General features: G+C 42.0%; 1 protein-coding gene across 2 annotated transcripts; it reads right to left on the bottom strand.

The window, feature by feature from the left end:
- Positions 1-1,180: 1,180 nt before the first annotated feature.
- lrrc66 (leucine rich repeat containing 66) lies at positions 1,181-14,327 on the bottom strand. 2 transcript variants are annotated; one of them, XM_074636156.1, is made up of 5 exons: positions 14,218-14,327; positions 13,615-14,065; positions 10,126-10,295; positions 9,639-9,972; positions 1,181-9,038 (listed from the first exon to the last, which is right to left on the bottom strand). In XM_074636156.1, exons 2-5 carry the CDS (start codon positions 14,057-14,059, stop codon positions 1,534-1,536), a joined length of 8,454 nt encoding a protein of 2,817 aa, XP_074492257.1. In that variant the 5' UTR covers positions 14,060-14,065; positions 14,218-14,327; the 3' UTR covers positions 1,181-1,533. The 2 variants fall into 2 exon arrangements, with proteins under 2 accessions (XP_074492257.1, XP_074492255.1); XM_074636154.1 differs by lacking the exon at positions 14,218-14,327 and having other exon boundaries at positions 13,615-14,200.
- Positions 14,328-14,366: the final 39 nt, after the last annotated feature.

Below are 14,366 nucleotides of genomic sequence, written 5' to 3'. Positions count from 1 at the left end.
TACGATATGGTGGTTATCAACCCAGGGTCTGTCAATCTGGCTATGCGGGCGTTCACATAATAGGGGCGGTGCTTGCAGCATATGACCAATCACAGACGTGGACAAGCAGCAGCAGAGCGACATATATAATATTAGACAAATGCAAATAAATTCAACACATAATCCAGATTAAAAGTAACACAGTTGAAGCTGCCATATGCAGGAAGGACAGCTGGCAAAAGAAAAAATTGTTGATACGTGAATGTGTAAATTAACAGACTTGTTAATTTAACAGAACACTCAAAAGTCAGATATAGTCATCTAGATGGGGCAGTGATATTATAAAAAAGCTTTGAAAATAGAATAAATTAATAAATTACACTTCATTATTAGCAATGATGTGGTGTGTATGTTTATTTCAGCCTTCTTTCAGCTGCGTCCCCGTCATCGGCGGTGTGAAACGGACTTGAGAGCAATTAAAAAATAAATATAAAAACATAATTCAAAGCGGTAAACACCCACAGCATAAGTCCAGCTGTCCTTTCTGCATTAGTCAGTTTAAACTGTGTTGTCTTTAGCCTGGATTATGACTTAAAACTTCTTCGTATTTGTGTAATATCATACAATCTTCACACCGAGCTCTGATTGGTCAGTAGGCGATGCTTTTATATGAGTCGGAGCAGGTTAGCTGTAGTATAAGTTACCATGGCGATCTACCCCGATAAGAAGTGATCCACCGTCATAGGACTGAAAACCCTGAAGGATTAAACCTGAAGTTACCTCGCTAACCCCAAATCCTGCTTCGCAGTACAGGCCTCTGGTTCAATAAGGACACGGTTTTAAATTTCTCAAAACCTGAAAATCAATAAGGTCCGAGCTTATTGATACTGCTATCGAGACTAGAGGGCCCTATCGTTATATCTGAAGAGACAACGAGTCGTGATTTAAATCAACCAGCCAACCGCCATCGAAAGTAAATTTCATTCTGTTGGTCAGAAATCGACCAGTCCCAGACTCGCAGTTAAGCAATAAAAGCAATACCAGTTCCGTTAAGAATTTATTATCGTCTCGTCTTTCTACCAAATAATAGAAAAGTAGTATAGTGGTATCGATAAAGACTCTGATAGGTAAGCAGTCTCGAAAATGGTATCAGTATCAAAAAAATGTATCGATACAAATGAAAGCTCTGCACTATATCGTTCAGAGATATGGTTTTATTAAGGTCTCTTAATAAGTATTAATAATACATTATGACCATTGAGATATGGACTCTTGTTGCAAAATTGATTACAGGGAGACATCTTAGTGATGGATGATTTCTTAAGTGATTTACAGAAATAAGGCAAATCTGAGAGATATACATGGTGCCTTCTTACTACACTCTACAACAATTCCACACAATAAACTATTAGTATTTCCATTTCATATATTTCAATACTTATATAATAGAATATAGTACACAATATTTTTGTCATTCACTGGCCAATTTACTATCAAAGGATGACAATCATTTGCTTGTTTTGACAGGGTTTAAGGATGCCGTGACTTTTTAAATCAAACTTCACTAATGTTCACGTCTGAGGTATCCAAATAGACTGCCAGTTTTTGTGTTGTAAGTGGAGAAGAGTCAGATTCCTCTGTGTTTCCAGTGCCTCCCAGCCCAGGTTTCGTACCGCTCTGTGGAGACCTCCATGTAAGCCCTACTGCCTCATATGGTGGTGGTGTTGCTGGAATAGGAGGTGGAGGCCCCTGCGGTGGTTCAATGTCATGCCTCCTGTAGCGGGGAACACCGTACAACAAATCTAAAGCACTTCTCTGTTGTAATTGTGTCGGTGGCTGTTTGGCCAGGGGCCTGATGCCCTTCCCGTCACCTTGTGTGCGGTGGTCATCAAATATAGGAGAAGCACCCTTATCTAAACTTTCATCTAACGTGTCCCACCTTTGTCTCTCCGATGACATGGCTTTTAGGGCAGTGAGGCCTTTCCTTTCATTCCTCTCCTCAGATGCAGCCCTCAAAATCTCATTTGTGCTGCTGGGTGGGCTGTCGAACTTGTCAAGAGCTCTGCTGGATGCAAGAGAAACACTATAGGCACCAAGAGACGAGTGTTTATGCATCAGTGGCACATCTGCTTTCCCTTTGTCTTGTTTTATGTTATCGTCACTTTCACTACTGGAGGAGTTGGAGGAGTCAGGTGGGGGAAGATCTGGTTCTGCAGGTGGAGACGATAAGCCTACACCTAGATGTCTCCTCCACCTTATCTCGGGTGGCAGGTCCACATCTGTGGTGCTTCTGGGCTGCTCGAGCCTTTTCTTAAGTACATCTTCAAAGCTCAAACTGGGGACTCTTTTTGGGGCAAGAGATGCATTTCTGTCTCCCAGTCTTTGTTTTGTGAGATCTATAGTTTGACTTTTGCCACTGGGGGAGAAAGAGTTACTTGGTGGTAATGAAGCTTTCATAATTACACGCTTATAAGTGATTAAAGAGTCATCATCTGTCAATCCTGACATGTTTGATGCATGTCTACTTTGGTTAGATCTTGTCACCTCGTTCTCGCTGCCTGAAGATGTGGAATGACTTGGCTCTGGTAAAGGTGCCTTTACATCCAGACGCCTCTTAACGCGTGGGACACCAAGACTCAGGTCGGGGACGCTGTGGTCTATCTTCTCATCCTCACTATTGCTGCTGGAGGATGATTCCCTTTGTGATGGTGCCTTGATATCCAAAGCCCTCTTGATATGGGGGATATTTGTGAGAATCGAATGAGAGTCAGGCTCCACTCCTACTTTTGATGCTTGGCTTTTGAGCTCTACCCCGGCCTTTCTCTGCATCTCCCCAGTTTGGCTCTGTGGCTGATCTAGTGGTGGTGGTGTAGCAGGAGGCTTGAAATCCAGGTACCTTCTAAAATGTGGATCAGTCAACATAGTATATGGGTTTGACTTTTCTTCACTTGTGTCTTTTCTTAATCTCTCTGTAACCTCTACTGAGTTGCCAGAGTTCTCATCTCGACCCTTCAAACTGAGAGAAACATTCACTGGTTTGTTTTCAGATGATTCTGTGTGTATGATTTCTTGAACTCCCCTTCTCTTTCGTCTTGTCGTGCTGCTTTTACTCCCAGTCCCACTTTCACTGCTGGAAGAGGAGGGGGAGTCAGGTGGAGGTGTTGAGGGCAGATTTGGTGGTTCTTGTGTATGCGATGAGATTTCAAGACGCTTTTTGAAGCGGGAGTACCCCAGATTCATCGTGGACCACCGTGACTGAAGTTCTGGGTTTATCTCTGGTGTTGTGCTGATGTTGTCACTTGTTGTTTTGTCCCCCACATCATTTGTAATAGCTGTATACCTTTCCAGTTTGATATCAGTCTTTGGACTGCGAGAAATGTTTATCACTGGGGTCTTCGGCGATCTAATGAACTCCTTCTCAGTGGCCTTTGATATGGCTGATACTCCCAATCCTGCTTTAGCATGGTCCCTGTACTCATCCTCACTGTCGCTTCTGGAAGAGTTTGGTTCTGACGGTCTAGAGAAATCCAGACGTCTGTTGATGTAGGGGACACCGGGACTCAGCTTAGGCAACTTTGTCTCCACTTTCACAGGTAGGCTTGTAGACCCACCTTCATGAACACTGCTGGAAGATGACTCAGGTGGAGGTGAACGTGCCTTGATATCCAGGCGCCTTTTGACATGGAGGGCACTGCTGAGATCCAGTCGAGGCCATCTTGAATCTGGATCTACTTCCACACTCTCCTCTTGCTCATCTGAGCTGCTTGATGAGTGACGGGGACTAATTTTGATAGCTTCCCTGCTTTTTCCTCCCACTGTATGGTTCGTACTCCCACCGCTTAATGATGAATCGGGAGGTGGTGATGGTGCTTTGATATCTAGACGCCTTTTGATGCGCATAGTATGGTCAAGATCTATGACAGGCCACCTCGTGTCTGGATCACGACTTCCTGTTTGAGATTCTTGATACTGAAGCCTCTCTATCTTTGTGTGATGTGTTGTTTCATCCTCACTGTCGCTACTAGAAGATGAATCAGGAGGTGATGATGGTGCTTTGATATCTATACGCCTCTTGATGCGCATGGTATGCTCAAGATCTAGGACAGGCCACTGTTTTTGTTGGTCATAACTTGCAGTTTGGGATACTTTACTTGGAAGCCTTGTCATGGACACCCCCCCTTGCTCCTGTTTCTTGATGTGGCCTGTTGTTTCATCCTCACTGTCACTACTAGAAGATGAATCAGGAGGTGGTGATAGTGCTTTGATATCAAGACGCTTTTTGACGCGCATTGTATCCTCAAGATCTAGGACAGGCCACCTTGTGTCTGGATCACGACTTCCTGTTTGAGATTCGTGATACTGAAGCCTCTCTATCTTTGTGTGATGTGTTGTTTCATCCTCACTGTCGCTTCTAAAAGATGAATCGGGAGGTGGTGATGGTGCTTTGATGTCTAAACGCTTCTTGATGCGAGGGATATGGTCAAGATCTATGGAAGGCCACTGTTTTTCTGGATCATGACTTCCTGTTTGAGATTCTTGATACGGAAGCCCTGCAATTCCCACCACCCCTGGCCTTTCTATCTTCGTGTGGTGTGTTGTTTCAGCCTCACTGTCGCTACTAGAAGATGACTCAGTGGCTGGTGATGGTGCTTTGATATCCATACGCCTCTTGATTCGCATGGTATGCTCAAGATCTAGGGCAGGCCACTGTTTTTGTTGGTCATAACTTGCAGTTTGGGATACCTTACTTGGAAGCCTTGTCATGGACACCCCCCCTTGCTCCTGTTTCTTCATGTGGCCTGTTGTTTCATCCTCACTGTCACTACTAGAAGATGAATCAGGAGGTGGTGATAGTGCTTTGATATCGAGACGCTTTTTGACGCGCATTGTATCCTCAAGATCTAGGACAGGCCACCTTGTGTCTGGATCACGACTTCCTGTTTGAGATTCGTGATACTGAAGCCTCTCTATCTTTGTGTGATGTGTTGTTTCATCCTCACTGTCGCTACTAAAAGATGAATCGGGAGGTGGTGATGGTGCTTTGATGTCTAAACGCTTCTTGATGCGAGGGATATGGTCAAGATCTATGGAAGGCCACTGTTTTTCTGGATCATGACTTCCTGTTTGAGATTCTTGATACAGAAGCCCTGCAATTCCCACCACCCCTGGCCTTTCTATCTTCGTGTGGTGTGTTGTTTCAGCCTCACTGTCGCTACTAGAAGATGACTCAGTGGCTGGTGATGGTGCTTTGATATCCATACGCCTCTTGATTCGCATGGTATGCTCAAGATCTAGGGCAGGCCACTGTTTTTGTGGGTCATAACTTGCAGTTTGGGATACCTTACTTGGAAGCCTTGTCATGGACACCCCCCCTTGCTCCTGTTTCTTCATGTGGCCTGTTGTTTCATCCTCACTATCACTACTAGAAGATGAATCAGGAGGTGGTGATGGTGCTTTGATATCAAGACGCTTCTTGACGCGCATTGTATCCTCAAGATCTATGACAGGCCACCTCGTGTCTGGATCATGACTTAGTGTTTGAGATTCTTGATACGGAAGCCTCTCTATCTTTGTGTGGTGTGTTGTTTCATCCTCACTGTCGCTACTAGAAGATGAATCAGGAGGTGGTGATGGTGCTTTGATATCAAGACGCTTCTTGACGCGCATTGTATCCTCAAGATCTAGGACAGGCCACTGTGTTTGGGCGTCATAACTTGCAGTTTGAGATACTTTACTTGGAAGCCTTATCATGGACACCCCCCCTTGCTCCTGTTTCTTGATGTGGCCTGTTGTTTCATCCTCACTGTCACTACTAGAAGATGAATCAGGAGGTGGTGATAGTGCTTTGATATCAAGACGCTTTTTGACGCGCATTGTATCCTCAAGATCTAGGACAGGCCACCTTGTGTCTGGATCACGACTTCCTGTTTGAGATTCGTGATACTGAAGCCTCTCTATCTTTGTGTGATGTGTTGTTTCATCCTCACTGTCGCTACTAAAAGATGAATCGGGAGGTGGTGATGGTGCTTTGATGTCTAAACGCTTCTTGATGCGAGGGATATGGTCAAGATCTATGGAAGGCCACTGTTTTTCTGGATCATGACTTCCTGTTTGAGATTCTTGATACGGAAGCCCTGCAATTCCCACCACCCCTGGCCTTTCTATCTTCGTGTGGTGTGTTGTTTCAGCCTCACTGTCGCTACTAGAAGATGACTCAGTGGCTGGTGATGGTGCTTTGATATCCATACGCCTCTTGATTCGCATGGTATGCTCAAGATCTAGGGCAGGCCACTGTTTTTGTGGGTCATAACTTGCAGTTTGGGATACCTTACTTGGAAGCCTTGTCATGGACACCCCCCCTTGCTCCTGTTTCTTCATGTGGCCTGTTGTTTCATCCTCACTATCACTACTAGAAGATGAATCAGGAGGTGGTGATGGTGCTTTGATATCAAGACGCTTCTTGACGCGCATTGTATCCTCAAGATCTATGGAAGGCCACCTTGTGTCTGGATCATGACTTAGTGTTTGAGATTCTTGATACGGAAGCCTCTCTATCTTTGTGTGGTGTGTTGTTTCATCCTCACTGTCGCTACTAGAAGATGAATCAGGAGGTGGTGATGGTGCTTTGATATCAAGACGCTTCTTGACACGCATTGTATCCTCAAGATCTAGGACAGGCCACTGTGTTTGGGCGTCATAACTTGCAGTTTGAGATACTTTACTTGGAAGCCTTGTCATGGACGTCCCCCCTTGCTCCTGTTTCTTCATGTGGCCTGTTGTTTCATCCTCACTATCACTACTAGAAGATGAATCAGGAGGTGGTGATGGTGCTTTGATATCAAGACGCTTCTTGACACGTGCAGTATCCTCAAGATCTATGACAGGCCACCTTGTGTCTGGATTATGACTTCCTGTTTGAGATTCTTGATACGGAAGCCTCTCTATCTTTGTGTGGTGTGTTGTTTCATCCTCACTGTCACTACTAGAGGATGAATCAGAAGCCGGCGATGGTGCTTTAACATCTAGACGATTCTTGACGGGCATTGTATCCTCAAGATCAAGGACAGGCCACTGCTGTTGTGGGTCATGACTTACGTTTTGAGATACTTCAACTGGAAGCCTGGCCATGTCTGTCCCCCCTTGCTCCTGTTTCTTTATGTGGATTGTTGTTTCAACCTCACTGTCACTATTAGAAGATGAATCGGGAGGTGGTGATGGTGCTTTGATATCTATACGCCTCTTGACGTGCATTGTATCCTCAAGATCTAGGGCAGGCCACTTTTTTTCTGGGTCATAACTTGCAGTTTGAAATACTTTATCGATGTTTATCTGCCCTTGCTCCTGTTTCTTCATGTGGTTTGTTGCTTCATCCGTACTCTCATCACTTGAAGATGAATCAGAATCTGGTAACGGTGCTTTGATATCCACGTGCCTCTTGATTTGGGGGATACATTGGCGATCCAGGTCAGTTGACAGCATTTCTGGCACATTGATTTTGATCCCCTCATTCATTCTGCCTGTATTGTGTTCAACTTTTAGGTCTGTGATTTCTGCTTCACTCTCACTGCTTGAAGAGGATGAATAAGCTGCATGTGGTGAAGGTGATCTGGTATCAAGACTCTTACTGTGACTGGTAACAGCCAAATTGGGTACACGCCCTTTTTTGACTCTATAGTCCTCCCCATCGCTATCACTGGAATGAGAGGAAAAGGAGCCCTCTGGTCTCACTGCTGAAGGCCTGATACTGTCAACACCGTGGATCTGCTGTTCAAAACTAGCGCCCTGATTAAGGCCAGCATTTGTGACCTCAGGTTTATTGTGGTTCCTTTCTGTATTTTCCTCCTCTGGGTCCGAGTTAACAACGTATTGTGTCGGCTCATCCTCACTGACATACGAGCTGGAGCTTGACATATCATCCGTCATCTGTTTATCAGAAGTGGGTGCCACAGTCAGTTTTGATGCATTAAAAGAACCCAACACACCGCTGGACCTCGCGGACATGCTTCGAGCGGAATCGCTGAATTCAAATTGCTCTTCATTCTCCTGCCACAGATCTGTTGGGTTGGTGTTATTTGTGTGAGGTGACCAATCTGCAAAGGGCTCTGAGGAAAATCCAGGAAGTTCACTTGAGCCCTCTATGGAAATGTGTGGCACCTCTACGTTTCTAGCTGTCGAGGAATCAGCTCTCTGCTGAACAGAGTCCTCTGCCGGCTGAGGAGTCTTGGGTGTTGAGTGGTCTCCCTGGATCATTTGGTCCTCATTGAATACTTTGTCAGATTGTGAAGAATCTGAAGAAGACAAACTTCTTCTTCTCACCAGCTCAACGGGGTCTGGGATGTGTTCAAACTCCATGTTGTGTGCGCGGTCTGTATCAGCGAGGTCTCTCCGGTTATCCTCTGGACTACTCTGTCGTAAACTGTTTTCACTTCCTGAATCTCCAGCTGTATTTGTAACCCTCTCAGCCTCAGCTGCTTCACATTCAATCACTGCATCACTATTGATGTTTCCCTGATTGCCACCGGCTCCGGTATCATAATATTCTACATTGCCGTCTTCTCTAAAGTCTACAGTGCTAAATGTGACTCTCCTTTCCCTGTGAGGTCCATTGTGTTCTGGTCCCTCACCATCGAAGAAGGCCCCATTGTCATATTGTCTTTGCTCTACAGATGAGACGGAGTTGGCTGCAGAGGATCTTTTCTTCTTGGTGACCCTTCTCAATAGTGCATCAATACAAGGTCTTGCTATGACCCCTAGGATAAAGGCTATCAGAAACGTGATGAGAACTGATAAACTCACAGCCAGAGCCAAGTTAGACTGGGTAACTGTCCTTTGTTGGCCTATCCTGTTTGGGGTGCCTTGTGGGATTCTGGGTAAACTTCTAGTTTTTCTTCTTGCATCTCCTGTTTTAATGATTTGCAAGTTAAAAACAGACACAACTTCGTGTTCTTCAGACACACACACATATAGTCCTGTGTCTGTCTCTGTGATGTCACTGATGTCCAGACCAGCCTCAGCTTGGTTAACAGGTGCTTGACCACTGGGCGTCCACCACGTTGAATCTACAACAAAGACAATATTAACAGTTAGATTGACCTACATTGTTTTTAACCCAGTCACCAAAAGAAATGTTGGCATTGTACATTTCTGCAAACCACGGGATACTTTGAATGTCGATGTTTTGTTTGAGAACCAAAAAATACGTTTCATATCAGCCTCATATCACGCTTGCAGAAACGCACAAGGCCACTTGGTTAAAACGATTGGTTGGGTTTAGGAAACAAAAATACTTGGATAAGGTTAGAAAAAAGATCATGATTTGTGTTAAAATAGTAATGAAACGTTGAGACGTAACGTTGTGACATGACAACATGACTTAACAAGACTTAACAACGTGACGTAACAACCTAACGCAACAAAGTAACGCAACAAAGTAACGCAACAAAGTAACGCAACAAAGTAACGCAACAACCTAACGATATACCAAGTAATTTTTTCTGCCTATCATTCAGTGTACTACGTCACTTGCTCTCACTGAATGCAAAAATGCCACATTCAATGTATCCATGGTCTGCAGAAACGTACAATGCCAACATTTTTTCCTGGCGACTGGGATGTTGTTTTATATGTATAACTTATTTTAAACTTTTTGACAGCGTTACCTTGTGCAGCGCAAGACAGCAGTATCTCAGAGCCTTTATAGACCGTCACATCTCGGTGGAGCTCCGGCCCGTTTTCAGGACTAAAACAGTTGAGGTCATCCTCCTCCAACTGTAGCAGGTCTCTGCCTGAGAGGATGGACGGGGAAGTACACACCATGCTCCAGGCCTGCAGGCCTCTGCTGCTGTCGTAGGCCATCCGCCTTCTTAGACTGCGCATACTGCAATCACACCTCCACCTGTTGCCACCCAGCATAACATCCGCCCCGATGTTACGCAGAGAAAGATACGTCAAAGGATGGAGGCTGGTCAACATGTTGAAGCTCAGATCAAGGACCTTGGAGGGGGACACACAGTAGAGGTTTACACATGTAACGTGATTGCTAAAACAAAAGTTTTCTAATTAAAAGCTACATTATCTTTTAATTAGAGAATGCTTTTGAATGAGTTTATTGTTGGAATACTGAATATTCAAAGTTCAGAGTGTTACCTGGAGCTGGGCTAAATCCTTGAACATCTGTGGATGGAGACTTGTGATGAGGTTATGTTGTAGGTGCAGCTCTTTTAGCTGTCGGAGGTGAGTAAGGTCTCCTGGTTGTACAGTTGAGATCTTGTTGAAGGAGAGCTGCAGAACCTGCAACGACTCACTACCTTCCATCCCTGGATGACAGAAAACAAGAGGTGTAATTAGAACTCAATAACCATGATGGGGTGGCTCCTGAAGTTTGGAGGGTTTAAGCTACCATTATAATAAAAAATGAATGAATGAATAAATAAAATAAAATAATATAGAAAGAAATGTAGAAATAAAAGCCACAATTATCAAATAAATGTGCAGGTTAATTTGAAAATAAATAGATATGCACAGAAATAGAAAAAATAAATAAATAACAATGTAGTTTTGACAAATTACTTATTTATTTTTTTCGCTGGGGATCACTAAAGGTGTATTATTTATTTATTTTTCAATTTCTGCGCATATTTATTTATTTTTAAATTAACCTAAAAAATAATATACACCTTTATTGCTCCCCAGCGAAGAAATTCAGTTGTTGCAGCAGTACAAGGAGAGAAATAAAATAAATAATAGGAGTTACATAATATAAGAATAGAATAAAAATAAAAACTATACAAGAGCATTTGGAGATAAATTACATGGTAAAGTGACAGTGGTGTGATTAATAGCAGCAGAGTCAACACATCTATGTAAACAGTTCAAACCAGGCTAATATATGATATGATTAAGTAATATGTATTTATTTATTTGTTTAAATAAATAAGGAAATTAATAAATAAGGAAATAAATAAATAAAAAACAATAAATAAACGTAAACAGAAAAGAATCAATTGGAAATAATTAAATATGAAAATAAATTAATAAAATATAAGTAATTTGTCAAATATGCATTTTATTTATTTTAAAATGACACTGCACATTTATTTGATAAGTGAGGCTTTTATTTCTACATTTATTTCTTTATTATTTTATTTCTTTATTTATTCAGTTATTTATTATAATGGCAGCTTTAGTCCTCCATACTTTGGGAGCAAGGAATGTACTGTATGTTGCAGGTTTTCTACGATAACCACAGTCAGTCTGTCTCTTGTCTTTCATTCTTCACTGTGATTTGTGGAGAAAAATTGTTAATTTTTAACTATGAAGTCTATTTGTTTGCAGTACTGCAGTGACTTCTAGTCAAGTGATAAAATCTCCAAATCAATGAACACCCCCCCCCCCCCCCCCCCCCTCCCTGGCAAATTAATCCAAATTCTTCTGCCGTATTTTCACTGTGGACACTCTTATAGCATCTCATCTCCTGTGGAGCTCATTCCTCGCCGTCTCGTCCTTTTCACGAGCCTGAGACAATCTCCCTGAGACTGCTGGGTTGAACTAAGGCACTGAGGCTCTGTGCTTCATTAGAGAGGCACTGGGGCTGCTGTGAGCTGAATACCAAACAGGAAACAAGTCTATGACTGTCAACACAGCTCTTGCTAAGTAAATGGGCTGTCCACACATGCCTTTAAAGGAAACCATAGTGAATGTGTTTCTTTGAAACACACATATGTTCAACCGAGCAGCGGGACTTCTATCAAATAACATGAAACTTAAAAGTTGTACGGCATGTTTACACCTTTATCTGAGCCACTGGGATGTCTATATACTGTAAGTGGTGAACAGTGTCATTATCTTGGAATAATTTCTGAGTGGAGCAAAGAACTAAAGATAATGGATATCAATGACAGGGTTTGTTTATAGGTGAGAATCAAATGAAAGGACAAAAAACAGCAACGCACACAGCTCATAAACTTATTCTACCATCTGGACGAGTTAGTAAACCTCACACCACCTGTTTAGGCAGGACTCAGTTAACAATACGTCCACAAGGTGGCCCTATATAATAAATAAATAAATAAAAGCCTCATTTATAAAATACATATGCAGGTTAATTTGAAAATAAATAAATATGCACAGGATGAATTATTAGACCTCAGACCATCTGTTTAGGCAGGACTTAGTAAACAATACGCCCACGAGATGGCCCTATATAATAAATAAATAAATAACAAAAAGTAGAAATAAAAGCCTAATTTATAAAATACATATGCAGGTTAATTTGAAAATAAATAAATATGCACAGAAATAGAAAAAATTATTACATTTAATGCATTTATTTATTTGACAAATTACTTATTTTTGCATTTTTTTCTTCATATTTAATTCTTTTCAAATTTATTCTTTTCCATTTCCATTTAATTCCAATTTATTATTTTCCTTATTTATTCAAATAAATACATACATTTTACTATATCATTTAATTATATTCCAATTTATTGTTTTCTGTTTATGTTTAATTCGTTTTCCTTTATTCAAATTTCAAATAAATAAATACATTTATTCATATCACATATTAGACTGGTGTACACTGTTTACATAGACGAGTTGACTCTGCTGCTATTAATCACGCCACTGTCTCTTTATCATGTCATTTGTCTCCAAATCCTCTTGTAGATTTTTATACTATTCTATGATTTTAATTTGTGTATTTATTTTATTATTTATTTCTGTTACTTTCTGTATTTATCTGTAATGATTTCTGTCCTTATGCTGCTGTAACAACATTTAGCCAATGGGGATCAATAAAGGTGTATCTTAAGCTTAATTTGATCTATTTATTTTTCTATTCTTATGCATATGTGTTTATTTTCAAACCTGCACATTTATTTTATAATTGAGACTTTTATTTCTACATTTCTTCTTCTTTCTCTTTATTATTTTATTTATTTATTTATTATAACGGCAGCTTTATTCCTCCATATCTTTACCTTTCAGGTCTGACTCATGGACATTTCTCAACGAGGGCAATTAAAGGTGTGTCGACTGTGCAACTTCAATTTCAGATGCATTCATCTTTATTCACCCACATACACAAAACATTTTTTTTTAAAAAAGGGACATGTGTAATTTACGTAATCATATTCACAAGAAGGTAACCCCAAAAAAAGGTCCTGCTACACAAAGTTAAAGTTTTCTTCTTGCCCCTAACTCTTGCGTTGTTCATGAAATATTGGATAATTTTACTTTTCAGGACTGGAACATTTAGTCTGATGACACAATCTGAAAATGTAAACGTATTTATTACACGGTTGTTCTACGGTCTGTTATTTCTTTACAACAGACCGTTGCTATGTATAACAGACCGTTGCTATGGGCGCAGCTCTGATGTCGGACCGTTTATGTGTCAAATTATTGATTTATTAAGTAAGTAGCCGTGTAATAAACGGGATAATATATAGCTAGCGGGTCATTGTTGTGAAATAAACCCCTTCAGGGCGATGAAGGCATTTAATCGAGATTAAATATTTGAATAGATTGACAGCACTATTTTTTACGTTTGCTGATACTGCTGTGTGTTTTTTTTAATATAATGCTGTTGCTGTGCTGTATATATGGCTGTATTACCACATTGCACTGACTCACCTTGTGGGAGTTGCTCTAGCTGATTCCTCTCAACAGATAGCAGCTGCAGGGTGGGGGCCCAAGACACACACCCCCGTCCTCCTCTCCAAGGCTTCAAGCGATGTTTCAGACGTCTACCTCGGACATAACGACCTCCGATGTCTCTCTCTACGCAGAGAGACAACTGTTTGATGTTGTTGTTTCCCAGCCACACACTACTGAGGTCACGATGTGGCCGGTCGAGTGTCACAGAGTCCAGGAGGTTGTGAGACAAGTCCAGCTCGGTGACAGAGTCTGGGATGTGTTGTGGCACCGAGGAAAGGCCGGAGGAGGAACAGTTCAACAGGGGAGCTCTCTGACAGGAGCAGGACTCTGGACAGGGAGCGAGGAATGAAGAGGAGCGATGGAGGCCGGAGGAGACGAGGAGCAGCACAGCAGCCAGGAGCGACCCCGGTGCCAACGCCATCACGACCTGGATCATGAAGGACAGTTCAGAGATTCATTCTATCCATTTTTACCATTAGAATAAGTTGTATGAAAGACACTCAACACAGTAACACATTAACTTAAATTAAAATACCATGATGTGCAATAATATAAATTAACTTAGGACATCAAACTCACCTGTGTGTCCTCTCTTTGTCCAGCTCACAGGATATCTTGTGACTGTCTTTTCACGCCCAGAGAGCCTCCAGCGTATTAACTTGGACCGTCTCCGGCCGCCCTGATCAAAGTCTGAAGAGTGTTTCGCTGCGTCGAGCTGAGCAAGCACC

The sequence above is a fragment of the Sebastes fasciatus genome, chromosome 5 (assembly GCF_043250625.1).
Source record: "Sebastes fasciatus isolate fSebFas1 chromosome 5, fSebFas1.pri, whole genome shotgun sequence".
NCBI classification, from domain to species: Eukaryota; Metazoa; Chordata; class Actinopteri; order Perciformes; family Sebastidae; genus Sebastes; species Sebastes fasciatus.
Note: the sequence above shows the minus strand (reverse complement) of the source record. Positions and strands in the feature narration are given on the sequence as shown.

Bases quoted from the DNA above. Each gene is read 5' to 3' on its own strand.
- lrrc66 (XM_074636154.1), bottom strand. From the start codon at position 14,074: ATGATCCAGGTCGTGATGGCGTTGGCACCGGGGTCGCTCCTGGCTGCT. The intron at 9,973-10,125 runs GTAACACTCTGA...TCCCCCTCCAAG, and splicing joins AGGATTTAGCCCAGCTCCAG to GTCCTTGATCTGAGCTTCAA. The intron at 9,039-9,638 runs GTAACGCTGTCA...TCTTTGTTGTAG, and splicing joins GCTGTCTTGCGCTGCACAAG to ATTCAACGTGGTGGACGCCC.